The sequence below is a fragment of the Staurois parvus genome, unplaced genomic scaffold (assembly GCF_062004578.1).
Source record: "Staurois parvus isolate SC_StPar_1 unplaced genomic scaffold, SC_StPar_1.0 ptg000138l, whole genome shotgun sequence".
Lineage (NCBI taxonomy): Eukaryota > Metazoa > Chordata > Amphibia > Anura > Ranidae > Staurois > Staurois parvus.
Genome location: NW_028317934.1, coordinates 1561914 through 1578438, shown reverse-complemented (window position 1 = coordinate 1578438; position 16525 = coordinate 1561914). Strand labels below are relative to the sequence as shown.

Below are 16525 nucleotides of genomic sequence, written 5' to 3'. Positions count from 1 at the left end.
AGGAATTTGGAGAAAGGGAGGGTATTTGTGCTAAGGGGGAATTTGGAGAGGGATGATTTGTGCTGGGTGGTGAGAATTTTTTTTTGGGGGGGGGGGAGTCTGGGGCGGAGGTTTACTGCTGAGGGAGTATGTGACCAACCAGAACATATCCTACAGAATGTATATGTCCAAAAATGTATAAAGAAAAAAAATATGAGAGTTGAGGAAAGGATTGGGAAGCAGGGCTAGAATTCATGAAAAAAAGATTAAAATAAACTTGATCCCACACCATGCATTTTCCCTTTAAAAGGTTGCTGTATTTTTTCCCGAATATTACTCACTATGAAAGCATCTCTACAGATCTGTAACCACTTTATCACAAGCTTTGTAAACCTTCCTAGTATGCTGCCCCTGTTTTATTGGATGTACATTTCAGACAGTAAAGTCACACAATTGCTTCCTTAATACTTCATAAACCCAACAGGCGTGCTAGAGTTGTGGTTTCTACTTCCGAATTTCAGTGAGTATTATAAACCACGGCTAATGAAGTTCCCACAATTTATATTTGATAGGACAATGACAATGCGTTAAGTCCTGGTGTGACTCAGGATGGGACATACTGTATATTATTAGATTTTCAGTTTTATAGATTTATAAGTTGCTATTTATTAAAGCAAAACCTTGGGTACTAAATGTAGAGTCTTTCTAGCATCTAACTAGATACAATCTTTAAGACTGAATTCTGGGCAAACCACTATATACACAGTTACCCATGTGAACTTTGTGTCAAAGAATGTATATTTCTGTTCAGTTTCTAACATAATTTTTACACCTCTGTAAGGCAACACAGCCAGAAAGGTGACATTACGTTCACCATCAACTCCTGGCCCACAGCCTACTAATTTGAAAGTGAACCACATTGCACAAAGTGCCGATGTGAGCACCCACACAGGATTCAGTACCCAAAGCAATGCTGCCCCTGTGTTTTGGGGTCCGAGTATGGTCTCCAAGGGTTTTTCCGAGGTTGCACCAATCTGGATGCACTGCTTCTATTGCTATATTAAAAGACAGTGAAGTTGATTGAAGAGTTGATTACAGAATTCGAAGAAAAAGAATAATAAACTAATTAAGCGAAGAATAATTTCTCTGAATGAGAGAAGAGGTCCTTGGCCTTAGGACATTAGTAAAAACTGAGGACTCATTGAGTGGGCTGGGCTTATAGGGGGGGACGCCCAGAGGGTATGTCCTCAAAAGCTTGCCCAGTGTCCAATTACTTGGAGGCAGTAGCCTAAAACCAGGGTCTATGAGCATTCAGTCTGTCCTGTACTGTAGAATTATGAAATGAACACAATGGTTCATCTGGAAAGAAACCACAGCATGGAGCGGTTGAGGAAAAGAGAAGAGGTAGCATATCAACAAATCAGCCACTGAAAAAGTAAGTATATTCAGCAGGTATGAATATTTATACATGCTACCTTTTATGCTTTAAAGCAAACCAGTCATAAGAGAAGTACGGGGGTCTTCAGAACCTCTGGCTTCACTGCTCACTAGGGACAAATATGCAAAGCAGGAAAATGTCTGAACTTCTTATCTACATGTTTATTCTGGGTAAGTGACAAAAAATATTGGAACTAGAGAGTCTTCATGACAGCTAGGTAATCAACATTTTCAGAGGAAATCAGCAGTGGCAGCCTCCATGCTTCACTAATGATAGGTTGCTTTAAATGGAGTCTACAAAGTAATACAAGTGGAATGCATTCCAGAAAGGGGACATGGGAAGTTCAGCTTGTATGAAGTCAGGGGGAAATCGCCCCATTGGAAACACAGACAGAAATAAGAAATAAAGCTGAGAGGTTCTAGTCCTTCCTCACTTTATTCAAAACAAAAAAAATGATGCCTGTAGTTTCATGTAAATGATGGTTTTGACTTCCGAATTCCATAGAATACAGTTGTTATCAGAGATCAGTTTGTTTCTGCTACAGGCTGCAATCTTTATGTTCTCGTCCTTTTTACTTCCGAAAACAAAAACCAGACGCGGAAAAAATGGCTTTTCACTTTACATATTTATTGCTGATATTTGAGTCTTGCCTGGAGTTCTTCTTCAACACCATGAGATCTGAGAACTAAAATAGCAAGTAATGCACTGCATGAATATAATGCAGGTGATATTTCACCTACATAAATATATCTGCCCTTAGATCTCTGAATTGATATCATTTGAAACTGATGAGCAAATAGTGAAACACAGCACTAATTATTTCATGAATATATTGTTTATGAAAATTGTGTATTCCATACTCTAGTCATTGGCTCTGCAACAGCAATTTAGGTGTTGGAAATATGTTAATTTTACTGCTGTTTAGTTTTCTTGCCTGAAGTTGCATTTTAATATGTTGTAAGTAAAAACTGCCATCACACCTTTTGATTTGTCTTTGTTAGACTGAGCCTGGTCCAAAGGAGGGATTGCTAGGTCATTGATCGGTTAGACTGACAGATGGGCATGGATCTGTCCTGGAAGGATAGACTGTGAGAGGGAAGATCTCGAGGAGTTGATATCGGCAGTGGGGACCACCAATTTATATGCATTATAGGAGAGGATGGGAACAGGTCCTCGGCCGTTGCAACTCCAGACACAGCATACATAGACTGTTGTTTTTTGTCCGTTTCACCAGGAAGAAATTACTTCTTAGTTTGTGGTACAAAGCCAATTCTGAGCTTCAAGTTTTGAAGATGCTTGCTTAAACTAGATGGGAATGTCTTTAACCGCTTGAGCTCCAGAAAGTTTTTGTCTCCTTCATGACCAGACCATTTTTGCTATTTAGCACTGTTACTGTTTTTTTTTTTTTTTTTTTTTTCCTTTTCAAAAAAAATGTTATTGAACAAACAATAGCCATACATCAGCCAAATGATGCAATGTAGTAATAAGTAACTAACAGTGTGCATACCATCGGTGATATAGAAGTCATGTCAGGAATCCTATAGTTACAGGTAGATATTTGTCTTGTATCATTATGGTGGTATATGAACAGCACATATCTGAACGCCAGATATGGGAGGATGTCCCATATACAATATATTGCCAAAAGTATTGGGACACCCCTCTAAATCATTGGATTCAGGTGTCCCAATCACCTCCATGGCCACAGGTGTATAAAATTAGGCACCTAGGCATGCAGACTGCTTCTACAAACATTTGTGAAAGAACGGGTCGCTCTCAGGAGCTCAATGAGTTCAAGCGTGGTACTGTGATAGGTTGCCACCTGTGCAATAAGTCCATTCGTGACATTTCCTGGCTACTAAATATTCCACAGTCAACTGTTAGTGGTATTATAACAAAGTGGAAGTAACTTGGAACAACAGCAACTCAGCCACAAAGTGTTAGGCCACATAAAATGGCAGAGTGAGGTCAGCGCATGCTGAAGTGCACAGTGCGCAGAAGTCGCCAACTGTCTGCCGAGTCAATGGCTAAAGACCTCCAAACTTTGTGTGGCCTTCAGATTAGCACAACAACAGTGCATAGAGAGCTTCATGGAATGGGTTTCCATGGCTGAGCAGCTATATCCAAGCCTTACATCACTACGTGCAATGCAAAATGTCGGATGCAGTGGTGTAAAGGACGCCACCACTGAACTCTAGAGCGGTGGAAACGTGTTCTCAGGAGTGAATAAGTCACCAACTGTCTGCAGTCAGTAGCTAAAAACATCCAAACTTTGTGTGGCCTTCAGATTAGTACAACAACCGTGCATAGAGAGCTTCATGGAATGGGTTTCCATGGCCGAGCAGCTGCATCCACCAAGTGCAATGCAACTCATTAGATGCAGTGGTGTAAAGCACTCTGCCACTGGACTCTAGAATAGTGGAGACCTGTTCTCTGGAGTGACGAATTATGCTTCTGTCTGGCAATCTGATGCACGTGTCTGGGATTGGCGGTTGCCTGACTGCATTGTGCCAAGTGTAAAGTTTGGTGGAGGGGGGATTATGGTATGGGGTTGATTTTCAGGGGTTGGGCTTGGCTCCTTAATTCCAGTGAAGGGAACTCTTAAGGCATCAGCATACCAAGACATTTTGAACAATTTCATGTTCCCAACTTTGTGGGAACAGTTTGGGGATGGCCGCTTCCGGTTCCACCATGACTTCGCACCAGTGCACAAAGCAAGGTCCATAAAGACATGGATGAGTGAGTTTGGGATGGAGGAACTTGACTGTCCTGCACAGAGTCCTGATCTCAACCCGATAGAACACCTTTGGGATGAATTAGAGCGGAGACTGCGATCCAGGCCTTCTCATCTGACATCAGTGCCTGACCTCACCAATGCACTTCTGGAAGAATGGTCAAACATTCCCATAGACACCCTCCTAAACCTTGTGGACAGCCTTCCCAGAAGAGTTGAAGCTGTTATAGCTGCAAAGGGTGGGCCAACTCAATATTGAACCCTGAAGGCTAAGACTGGGATGCCATTAAAGTTCATGTGTGTGTAAAAGCAGTTGTCCCAATACTTTTGTCACTATAGTGTATGTAGGCATATGAACCAAACAGCAGAACAAAGTTTTGGGGATGAAAGCACAAGGTAACTAAGTTTCTGAACTCAATAAAATATGTTAATTACTTGCGAGCCACTAATAAGAGTTGAAAAAGGATCGCTGACAATATCACATTCTCGTACTGTGTATATAAAACATAAAAAAACTCTACATTTCGCGCTCCCAATATACTACAAGTATCAATCAAATCAAAATAAACAAAAAAAATAATAAATATATCAAAAATACCTACATAATAACACCTTGATTAAATTATAACAATATAAAAAAAGTGAATCTCAAAATAATCCCCAGAAAGAAATGTGTTATAAAACAAGAAACGTCCTTTTGATCATTCAAAAAATAAAATAATTGTGTATATATATATATATATATAAAGGCCCCAAAAAAGTGATTGCGTGATCCAAAATGCAATAATTTGTGACTTTTTGTGAATCCTTGTAATGGTAAAGTTGTACGCTGTTAGGCTTATAAGGAGGTGAGCGTACAACTTTACCATTACAAGTGCAGTGGCAATCTGACACTGACATCACTGGTGACACTAATACAATGACCAATATAAATAATAAAGTGACTGTCACTGTATTAATGACACTGGTTGGGAAGGGGGTTTCATCTCTGGGTAATCAAATAGTTATGTGTGCCTAACAAGTGTTAATGTGTGTATTATTATGTGATGCTTTTTACTAAAAATATATTTGTTCCTTCTTTCTGCTATGCAGGCGTAACAAACTAAGAGATGGTTTCTCAACACAGAGCTCTGGGCTGTGATTGGTTATGAATGCAGTGAGGTTCCTGTGCGATTTGCATGTGGTGTACAGTGTGAACCAAGGCTTAGAACAAAGCTTACTGCCAGTACCACAGAGGCATAAAACATTATTGGATGAAGGAGCCTGCCCATAAATTAAATATTTGGTTTTCGTTAAAGTGTTCCATGAGATATTTTGGCTTTAAGTCACTCTGGCATCTTGGATTTCCTACTATAGAAATATATAGTTTTCACGCCAAGGAAAACACACGTACATGTATGAGAATCCATATTCATATATTTCACCTCTCATCTGCGAAGTTAGTCAACTGTTACAATGTAGGAACAGCTTCAATCTTTTTTATCCCCCTTATTCGCTACATATTTAATGTAGTGTAGGTGTTTAGGATCTATTAAGGATGGCTTTATTGATCCTGTCATTTCCAAAACTCGTTGATCTTTGTAATTACATTAATCAGACTTGCACCCACTAGCTGGCTCCCCTGAGATCCATAGTTTAGTCCCCCGGTAAAATGTGGTAATGCAGAAAGTGATATCAAATAACTGTCCCATTTCAGGCAGTGTAATATGTTGCTAATTAATGGATAGCATGCTTAAAATTGTCTTTTTTTAAGTGTTAATTACATTTTCTTCACCAGTACTTAAGGGCAGTTAAATGAGCTGTTTCATTTGCCCATAGTTATTATTCACAGTGAAGTGCTATTATTTGACTTGTTACGGCCATCAACTTGTTATGGCCAATTATTATGGGAAGCCACATGGTAAAAGTATTGCTTTCACCTGGTTGTAGAAGCTGAGCTTCATGAGACTCCGTCATCAGCCTATTCATTATATGTGCATTTATGTATTGTATGCGTGTTATTCACCCTTAAAACCTCCCTTGTGTAGACATCCAAAGCCCTGAGTTTGCTGCTTCACCAGCACTGACAGTGATTGGACACTATCACAATAGTAGAGGGCTGTAAGGTGTAGGAAGAGAGGGAAAACTGTGCCTGCTTTAGGGAATCGACCTAAAGTGGTCAAATTGGCTAGCAAGTTGAAAGACACAATGCAAGCACCAAAAGTAGTGCGTGTGCTACTTTAAAAAATGTACAGTAACAGAATCCCATGGTACTACTGTACCGTGCAATCCAGTGCAGACAAACGCACAGTGTTTGTATCCAGCATTTGGGGTGTAATTAAATCAACCACTTGTTGCCGCCCCCCCCCCCCCCCACCACAGTATATTTACTGTGGTAGGGTGGCACGTGCAGGCTCAGTCACGTAAATATATGTGATTGAGCCTGCACCTGTTTAAGAGCGAGCAGCGCACTCCTCCTGTGCCCACAGGACACAGCGGATCATGGTTACCGGTAACTGGATATCGTGATCGCTATGATGGGTCATAATGATCACGTGATAACAATGTAAACAACCTGTTGTGAATGGGGTTCCATTCTGTTGTGATCTGTGATTGGCTCACAGCAATCAAATGGTACCTGGCTACCTGTACCTTGTGATTAGCTTAGCCGATCACAGCTAAAATCAAGCTGTTCATGAATGGGAACTGTTGTGAGTTTAGTAAGACTTTAAGTGGTTAACATTGTCTCCCACTGCAAATCACAAATGTAGTTTGTTTTGAATGCATTCCTGCACTGCATTCTGGGGTGATCTGACACTAAAAAGAGAAAGAAATGACAAAATCAGTTACAAGTGTTTGGAAGCGTATGCCACATAAATGGTAAGTAAAAAATACAAAGTGTATGCAGTCCTTTGTATTATTTATTTATTTCAGGTACTTATATAGTACCGTCAATTTAAGCAGCGCTTTACATATATATTGTACATTCACATCAGTCCCTAACCCTCAAGGGGTGTACAATCTAAGGTCCCTGACTCACATTCATATACAAGGGCCAATTTAGACAGGAGCCAATTAACCTACCAGCATGTGTTTGGAGTGTGGGAGGAAACCTGAGTACCCAGAGGAAACCCACGCAGGCACAGGGAGAACATGCAAACTCCAGGCAGGAGGTGCCGTGGCTGGGATTCGAACCAACAACCCTAGTACTGCTAGGCAGAAGTGCTAACCATTTAGCCACTGTATTAAAGCACACCTGCACCCTCCCCCCCCAATTTCCATCATTGCACTCCTACCCCCCTTTCTCTTGCAATTGGACTCCTTCTTTTTATTATTTTATTCTTGTTCCATCCCAAAACTTCTTGTACTCTTGCATAGGCAAGAATGAGGTTAGTCGGCCACAGCTTCCTGAGATACTGATCTCATCCATACGAGGAGGTGTCAGGGTACTATGCAGCTCATGCACTGTTACTCGTCATCAGGGGGCCGGGTGTCTACATTTAGTTCTTGCAAAAAATCTGGAAGGGAGGGCGACCACCTGGTCGTGGTCTGTGGTGTTAATTGCAGCACAGCAGTACCGGATTCACTGAACAAGTGGGTATGTATTTTGAGAATAACCCAGGGACGAGGGAATTAAAAAAAAATAGAGGGGGCGTTCCTCTTTAGATCCATATCCTGCTCTGCACACCAGCTGATACTTCAGATAAGATCAACAGCTGCTGTAACTGCTTTGGTTGCTGAAATGACAAAAGGGATGCAGATTTGTCTCTTCTGCATGTGAAATTGGTGCAATATTTCATGCAACACTAATGTGTGGGAGGGAACCTCAGAGTTCCTGCACAGGTCAGCATTTATAGGGAGACATATTTGAGACTCACAACTGGTAAAAAAAAGCAAGCAGCCTCAGAACAGAACTGGAGGTGAAGCAGGCATAGTACTGATAAAACCAAGGACAGGCTGCACAAAATGATTTTGCAGAGAGTCACTGACAGTTGTAACCATTTAGTACAGAGTTTTCGGTTTTTGGCTGACTCTCCAGTTGGTTGTCAATGCAGTGCCTTGAAAAAAATATTCATACCGCTTGAAATTTTCCACATTTTGTCATGTTACAACCAAAAAACGTGTATGTATTTTATTGGGATATTATGTGAAGTGGCAGGAAAATGATAAATGGTCTTCAATTTTTTTTACAAATAAATAGTTGAAACGTGTGGTGTGCATTTGTTTTCAGCCCCCTTTACTCTGATACCCCTAACTAAAATCTAGTGGAACCAATTACCTTCAGAAGTCACCTAATTAGTAGAGTCCACCTGTGTGTAATTTAATCTCAGCATAAATACAGCTGTAGTGTGAAGCCCTCAGAGGTTTGTTAGAGAACATTAGTGAACAAACAGCATCTTGAAGGCCAAAGAACACATCATACAGGTCAGGGATAAAGTTGTGGAAAAGTTTAAAGCAGGGTTAGGTTATAAAAAAAAAAAAAAAAATCCCAAGCTTTGAACATCTCACAGAGCAGTGTTCAATCCAAAAATGGAAAGAGTATGGCACAACTGCAAACCTACCAAGACATGGCCGTCCACCTAAACTTACAGGTCGGGAAAGGAGAGCATTAATCAGAGAAGCAGCCAAGAGGCCCACGGTATGGGTCCTTTCACACTGGCCAGATCCGTTTAGCGGATCCGCTTGCTCAGCAGGGGATCTCTTCGCTCATCCCCACTGAGCAAGCAGATGACAGCTCTGTGTCTGCTCCGCTGCTGCAGAGCAGACACAGAGCTGCTTGCTCAATGGGTGGTCGGATGAAACCACCTGTCCGTTTACATCCGACCTGATCCGACGGACAGAAGAGGAATTGGATCCCCATCCATCCCTTTTTGGCAGATCAGATGTTGGCAGGTGCACCCGCTGCTCCATAGAGGAGAATGGAGGTTCCGATCGAGTCTGCCTGAAAAAATGGTCAGGCAAACTCGATCGGAACATCCATGTGAAAAAGCTCTAACCCTGGAGGAGCTGCAGAAGATCCACAGCTCAGGTGGGAGAATCTGTCCACAGGGCAACTATTAGTCGTGCACTCAAAAAATCTGACCTTTATGGAAGAGTGGCAAGAAGAAAGCCATTGATGAAAGAGCCATCAGAAGTCCCATTTGCAGTTTGTGAGAAGCCATGTGGGGGACACAGCAAACGTGGAAGAAGGTGCTCTGGTCAAATGAGACCAAAATTGAACTTTTTGACCTAAAAGCAAAATGCTATGGGTGGTGGAAAACTAACACTGCACATCACCTGGAACACACCATCCCCACTGTAAAACATGGTGGTGGCAGCATCATGTTGTGGGGATGCTTTTCTTCAGCAAGGACAGGGAAGCTGCTCAGAGTTGATGAGAAGAGGGATGGAGCCAAATACAGGGCAATCTTAGAAGAAAACCTGTTAGTCTGCAAAAGACTTGCCCTGCTGGAAAGCGAACCTCCGCCCAGTCTCAAGGACCCTAAACATACAGCCAGAGCTACAATGGAATGGTTTAGATCAAAGCATATTCATGAATTAGAATGGCCCAGTGAAAGTCCAGACCTAAATTCAATGGAGAATCTGTGGATGTGCAAAGCTGGTAGAGACATGGCCAAAAAGACTTGCAGCTGTAATTGCAGCGAAAGGTGGTTCCACAAAGTATTGGCCCCGGGGACCTGAATACAAATGCACGCTCCACTTTTTTCACATATTTAGTTGTACAAAATTTTGAAAACCATTTATCATTTTCCTTCCACTTCACAATTATGTGCCACTTGGTGTTGGTTTATCACATAAAATCCCAATAAAATACATTTCAAGGAGTATGAATAGTTTTTCAAGTCACTGTCGATGTGTAATGTGCAAGCACTCTGTTATGTTATCACACAGCTTTACACTTTGTAGGAAAAAATATATTACCAAGTGTTTTATTGGTGAATTGGAATTTTGGAGTAAGGTAAATTGCCATGTGAGGACCCCTGTTGCTAGAATTGGGGCCCCTACTATTCCACTTTGCCTCCAAATTAAGAATTCACTCATAGGATGGAGATGGTGCAGTTCTTTCCAGCACAGGAGAAACTTCCCATTAGAAGTCATTTCAAAGAGTAAAATTAAAAAGGGTGTTTAGTCATTTTTAGATCTCAGTGCAATACACCACTCAAGCTTCTGTCAAAGCCTAAAATGGTACAATGATATTCCTTTAACCATTTCAATACCGGGCAATTTTACACCTTCTTGCCCAGGCCATTTTTCAGGTTTCAGCGCTCTCACACTTTGAATGACAATTGCGCGGTCATACAACATTGTACCCAAACTAAAATTTTATCATTCTTTTTTTTTATTACATTTTTTTTTTTTTTTTTTAGGATTTTTTTTTTCATATTTTACTATGACCAAAGTAGTACACTGTTACCATAGTAACATTGTACTACTTTGGGGAAGTGATCAGCATTTTTTTTTTTTTTTTTACACAATTTGCTTATACCAAAGAATTCCTTTGCTATAAGCAAGCATTTACCTGAATAAAATCGATTCATTCAGGTTTTTTTTTTTTTTTTTTTGTGCTTAGCTGTGATTTGGCCACAGCTAATCACATGACGTGATTGTGACCTGCTGTGACCATTCACAGCTAGGCACTAGTATACAATGGATGGCATGAATGAAGCCATCCATTGTATACAACTGTCATGTGACCTGCTGTGATTGGTCACAGCAGGTCACATGGTACCGGCAAGGGGGGCCGTTACTCAGATCTGCCATCGGCCGTGTCCGAGGTACACGGCCGGTGACAGACCGTGCGAACTGCGCATGTACAAATGGCGCGCACCCGGAAAGCTGATGCATTTTTGCAGCTGCCAAACGGCTATAGGCTGGGCGGCTAATGGCTAAACACTTGCACCTAGTTTGGATTAGGACAGCAACATTGTCAACCCCTAAATTACCCAGAATCACAGCCTATGTGTATGTCCATTCTCTCCACCCTATCACATTTATTGTCTACAGAGCTCATGGAAAAGTAGATGGAAAACTCCAGTTGCTTTATGGTTCAGATCTACTCTACTAGGAGCTTACATTTGTGCATCGGTACCTATGTAAAGCTGAAACAAATAGATTTCTCCATCCATACACCTGCCCACTTACCCTGGGTACTGTATTCTAAAAGATTGGCTGCAATCACTCTTCGGATCAGCTCCTTCAACAAAAGCTGATTAAATGACCTACTTTTGTTGAGTCAGCAGGGCCACTCCGTTAGACTTTTGCTTGATTCCGAAGAATTGACCAAAATTCCACCGATGTGTGGCCAGCTTTTAGGCTGGTACACACTGGCCAAATATTGGTCAGTTCAACAGAAACCGACCGGCATTCAGCCAGTGTGTACAGCAGCCTAACCGGATTCTGTCGAAAAGGCATGCTGGAAAACCAGCATCTGATCAGCGCTCTGTCAGAACACAATAGCTCGGCAGAGGAGATTGCCACACTAACATTGCTTTGCTAGTACGGTGAAGCACACTGGGTTGAATGGAAAAAAAAACACTTCTCTTGTGTACCTAGCATTAATCTGCCCCTACAGTTGGGCCTACCTTAGAACAAGCTATCAGCAGAGAACTCGGAAAGTTAATAAGCTCAGCTTTGCCTACCTTGCAGGTTTATATCCATTTAGAGGGCAGTGGCAGGTGTTATAGGTTTACCCAGAGCACTAGATAAACCATGTAAAAAAGTGTTTGTGTTTTTTTTTCTTGTTTCAACTATGTGGGACGTTCAAGTCAATTCAGGACTTTTTGAGTTTATATAATAATAGAACAAATTTCAAGGCGTGGGAACTGCATTTATTTTTCAACATACTGCTCTGCTACATTTATACACTTATCCCAGCATTTAACTAATGCCTGGAAAGCTTCGGCATAGAAAGATTTGTCAGTACGCCTGAACCATCCTTAGACAGCCTGCTGCACTTCGTCATCATTGTGTTCATCGTTGCCACAGAAAGAATCATCTCTTGTGCAATTTCATGACAGGTTATGCATTGATTTTTCAGGATCAGGCGTTCCATGCGCTGAATGTTTACAGGAATGACTGCTGTGGGCTGGGAACCACCACATCTGGGATTGTCACTGATGGATGTACAGCGATCTTTGAAATGTATACACCATTCAAATGTCTTACTGTGGCTGAGCGCAGATTTTACGACTTCGTTCACAAGAAACTTCATCACCACACGCTGTTCCATGCATGCACTAACACTGTTGTCTGCCATCTTTATTAACAGTCTCTGGACTGACCCACGACCTGTGCATCGCCTATAGGACACACTTGCCACTTACTACTGCTGGTAGTACCACCACAAAAGCATTCCTTTTTATACCTGTAAAATTAAAAGTCCCGCTTTGACTTAGAACATCCCTTGTATGTCTAAAATTATAATGAGAATCCTTTATTGGGTGATTTTGCATGTTAAGAGTGTACCAGTTGTTTAGTAACCAACTCCCGTCTAAAATTTTCTTGAACCAATTTTTCCAAAAAATGCTTTAACCCTTTGACTAGAAACTCTGTGTCATGGGTCCGCATGGGCTAGAGGCAGAGAAGACTTCTGCTGCCTCCAGAAAAAGGAGATGTCACTGCCTACATGCCCTCATACTCTGCACTCCCTCTATCCATGAAGGGATCTCATCCTCTAACAAGAGATCAAACTGATGCACCTGATGGATTGGCAAATGTTTCTGGTTTATATCAAAAACTTGGCAGGTTAATTTTCTCATTTCTAGTGGCGTTTTCACTTTTTTCATAAATAAACGTGAAACTTCACTCTCTCAATCAACATTGACTATTTTTTTTATTCCTTATGCTGCTTGCATTAGTAAATACATAGGGAGGTATATTATATTCTACTTGTTTTACATTTTTGTATCCATTTTTCAGTTACTTCTTGGTTTCCATGCTTGGGCAAATTATGTCATACATCCCAGGAGTCTTCAGGAGGGGTTTTCTTAGCTAAGCACATGCTCCAGCCTGTGTCCTTGACTTAAGGGCTGATGGATTCCAGGAAGTAAATGCTACATAAATCATCTGCCCTTACTTAGGATGGCTACAGAGTGTTTTTTTAAAAATGATTTCTCAGCAAAATAAAGCATGGAGACATGGATGGAAGGGAAGTTTGCTTTTGTTTTGTGGTGTTCAGATGTAATAGAAAATTCATCCTCTGAATAAACTGATACTTAAATAGGATCTATACTGTATCTGGAGATGTCAATCCCTTTTCATACTACTTAACCCCTTGGCACCAAGCATACGCAAAGTAGCGGCCCCACTGGACTGGGCTTTTCACTGTGGGGCCACTGCTTTGCATACCTGTCTTTGTGCTGGGAGTGCACTGCACAGCGCGCTCCCAGCACAAAGACCAGGGTGTCAGTGAGAGATCCAGGTCCCATTTTAATGATCGGTACCCAGAGCGCCCGATTCCGCGATTCCACATGATTGTTGTAAAAGCCTCCTATTGGATAACACAGTGATCAGTCACTGTGAAGCACTCCCTCCCTCGTTTTCTCTCTCTGAATGGAGGAGAGAGATACGTTGTCCTTTCAGAGATGAAAAAGTGTTTAAAAAAAATAAATAAAAATACCTATATCAAGGTTTGATCTAGGTCAGTGCCAGGGTTAAGAGTTGTTTTTTATGTTTTTTTTTTTTTTTGTCAGGATTTTTTTTTGAAATTTAGTATCAGTGTCAGTTAGTGGCAGGATGAAAAAAAAAAAAGCAAAATGCGTACTATTGTTTCTGGGCCATACTACGGGTACAAACAACAACTAACATACACATTTGGTATCGCTGTGGTCGCCAGGAGCAAGAGAAATGATTTTTGGTGGTTGGTTATAGTAGTAGCAAGCAATATACAACTAAATTTAAATATTATTTATTTATTTTTTTTTTACTATTGTGGGTTAGTTTTCCTTTGATAATAAACAAAAAAAAATCCAGGAGTTATCCATTACCATTTACCACCAAATGAAAGCCCAATTTGTCCTGAACAAACGCGGTATAATCCACCTGGATGCACAAAGTAGTTGTGATGATATGTACGATTTTACGAACACGTGTCAAAGTTGCAAAATTGTGCTTAGGCATTAAGATTTGTTTTACCCTTAGACGTGAAGGGGTTAACTGTGTCCAGCTTTGAGGTAAAACTATCCCTTTTTATCTTCAATCCAAGTTATATTGGGGAGGTATGTTAATGGTGAAAGGAGAAGGCAGTTTGTGGTGACAGTTCAGGAATAGGTAGGTACTTACCTCTTAAGGGATACATAATGACAATTCTCCAAGTACAGACAACCCAAGCTAACAAGCAATTGTGATGTGATCTTATACCTGTATAATTCTTCTGGAAACTTGTAAATGATTTTTCTCTTTAGAAACCGAGATAACCCAATCATGTCATGTGGACAATCAGATGCCCTTGGAGGAAATGGAATGGGAAGATGGTACGTATGTAACATTTATATCTCTGAAATCTGACAGGAATGGTTTTTTGCATGTTTTTCTTAGTAATGGGTCTGCAAACACATACATACCAGTGCCCCATAAATGCTGCATGCGGTGTTTAAAAACTAATATGCATAACAGCATTCATAGTACTGTTGTAAAGCCATTTGGTTTAGAAAACACACATATGGAATGGGCCAAAGGGAAACGTATGGTGAAATAAATAGGTAGGCTATAATTGCTGGAAGTACTTGTTCCTTTGCTGTCAGGAATAGTATTTTGGAGGAACTGACAAGGAACAAGGATGAAACAAGTGATGTCAGCATCCCTGAACCAGATACTTGTTCTGGGCCAGTGACTTAAAGCATTGTAACTTCTGTATCAGGGACAATGCCAGGAAGTTAGCATATTCAAAATTAAAGCGGAAACGTAATCCTTTGTGTTTCTTTCTTCTTTCCTTTAAAATTGAACTCTAACAAAAATGCATATATTGAAACTGAGGCCAAAATATTTCTATTGGTTCAGCTAGTCTTGTGATTCACAAGATTTAGAATGATTCTAACATTTCCTTTAGATCTAGGAACACGTATGCATTGCAAGGGTCTACTTGATTTGACTGGATAGGTTTTCATATTGCATGGCTTGTGGTAAATCTAAAGAGATTGAACAATCAGATTGTAACCTGCATGGGGAGCCCAAGTCTACCACTCTTCTATGTATAGAAGTAAAAAACACTTAGAGCTAGTGCTCACCTTGTTGCATTATTTTCTTTTGGAACAGATGAAGAATATTACTGCTACACCTGTCGCTGTGGAGGAAAATATATACTAATGGAAGATGACTTGGAACAATCTCTGCTGGTGAACTGCGATTCGTGTTCTTTGATTATAGAGGTCTACAGGAACAGGAGGGACCTGGTGCAATAAAAACAGTCAGCAAACAAAATCTTGTGCACACTTGGACTGCATTTGCTAAGCTAATTTACATCAGTTTGTTTTGTACATCCAATGACGGCCTCAACGTTATTTATAAAATAAATGTAAATTTGTTTTTCTTGTATGTGGTGCAATCATTAGAACAAGCCTGGACCCTAGAATTGGGGATACAATAGGTTAATAGAAGCCATTGGCTCATTTACACAAGCTAGAACAATAAGAAGAGTCCATAGCTGGCAGGTTCTGTTTCTGTCTAAGAAATACATGGGAAGGAAATTGGTATAAAGTGGTTGTAAAGGCTGAAGATTTTTTACCTTCATACATTCTATGCATGAAGGCAAACACACACATTCTGTGTGCAGCTCCTCCCAATATCAGCTGAGCCCCCTCTCAATCCAGCAATGTGCATGGGAGCCTCAGCTGTCCCTGGTCTCTCTCATTGGCTGAGACACAGTAGCTGGAGCCATTAGCTCCCATTGCTGTTAATCACAGCCAGTGAACCAATGAGGAGACAGCAGGGGGTGGGGCCAAGCCCCATCCTGTGTGGCTTATGGACACAGAGCAGGGCTCAGGAGTGAGCATGCACTAGTGCCCCCATAGCCAGCCATTTGCTGTACTCGGAGAAGAAGAGGAGCCACGAGTGCCAGCAGGGGACCCAAGAAGAAGAGGTTCTGGGCTGCTGTGTGCAAAACCATTGCACAGAGCATATAAGTATAACATATTTGTTATTTAACATAACCTTAAAATTGCTGTGTTTTAATGCATGGAAAACTGTTCAATGAAATTACTAGTATCCTTACTGACCAAGGAAGAGTACTTTCATCTTTCCCAGCTAGCCAATTGTGTCGGGAGGGGAGGGGAGGGGAGGTGGGGTGGATAGTTTTCATGTATTTTGACACTGTGGCTTTAATCTACAGCTTGCCCACTGCCTTAGTAAGACTGTTTTGGTAGTCTGTAAGAAAACCATTCTTGGATGGTACCAGCTGA

General features: G+C 41.0%; 1 protein-coding gene across 3 annotated transcripts in view; it reads left to right on the top strand.

The window, feature by feature from the left end:
- The window catches only part of DNAJC24 (DnaJ heat shock protein family (Hsp40) member C24), a 75425-nt gene extending 59765 nt beyond the window's left edge, over positions 1-15660 (top strand). For all 3 annotated transcript variants that reach the window (XM_089673484.1, XM_089673482.1, XM_089673483.1), the window contains exons 4-5: positions 14534-14602; positions 15384-15660. In XM_089673484.1, coding sequence (XP_089529610.1) covers positions 14534-14602; positions 15384-15529 — 215 coding nt within the window. In that variant the 3' untranslated portion in view covers positions 15530-15660. The remainder of the gene's footprint in view (positions 1-14533; positions 14603-15383) is intronic.
- Positions 15661-16525: the final 865 nt, after the last annotated feature.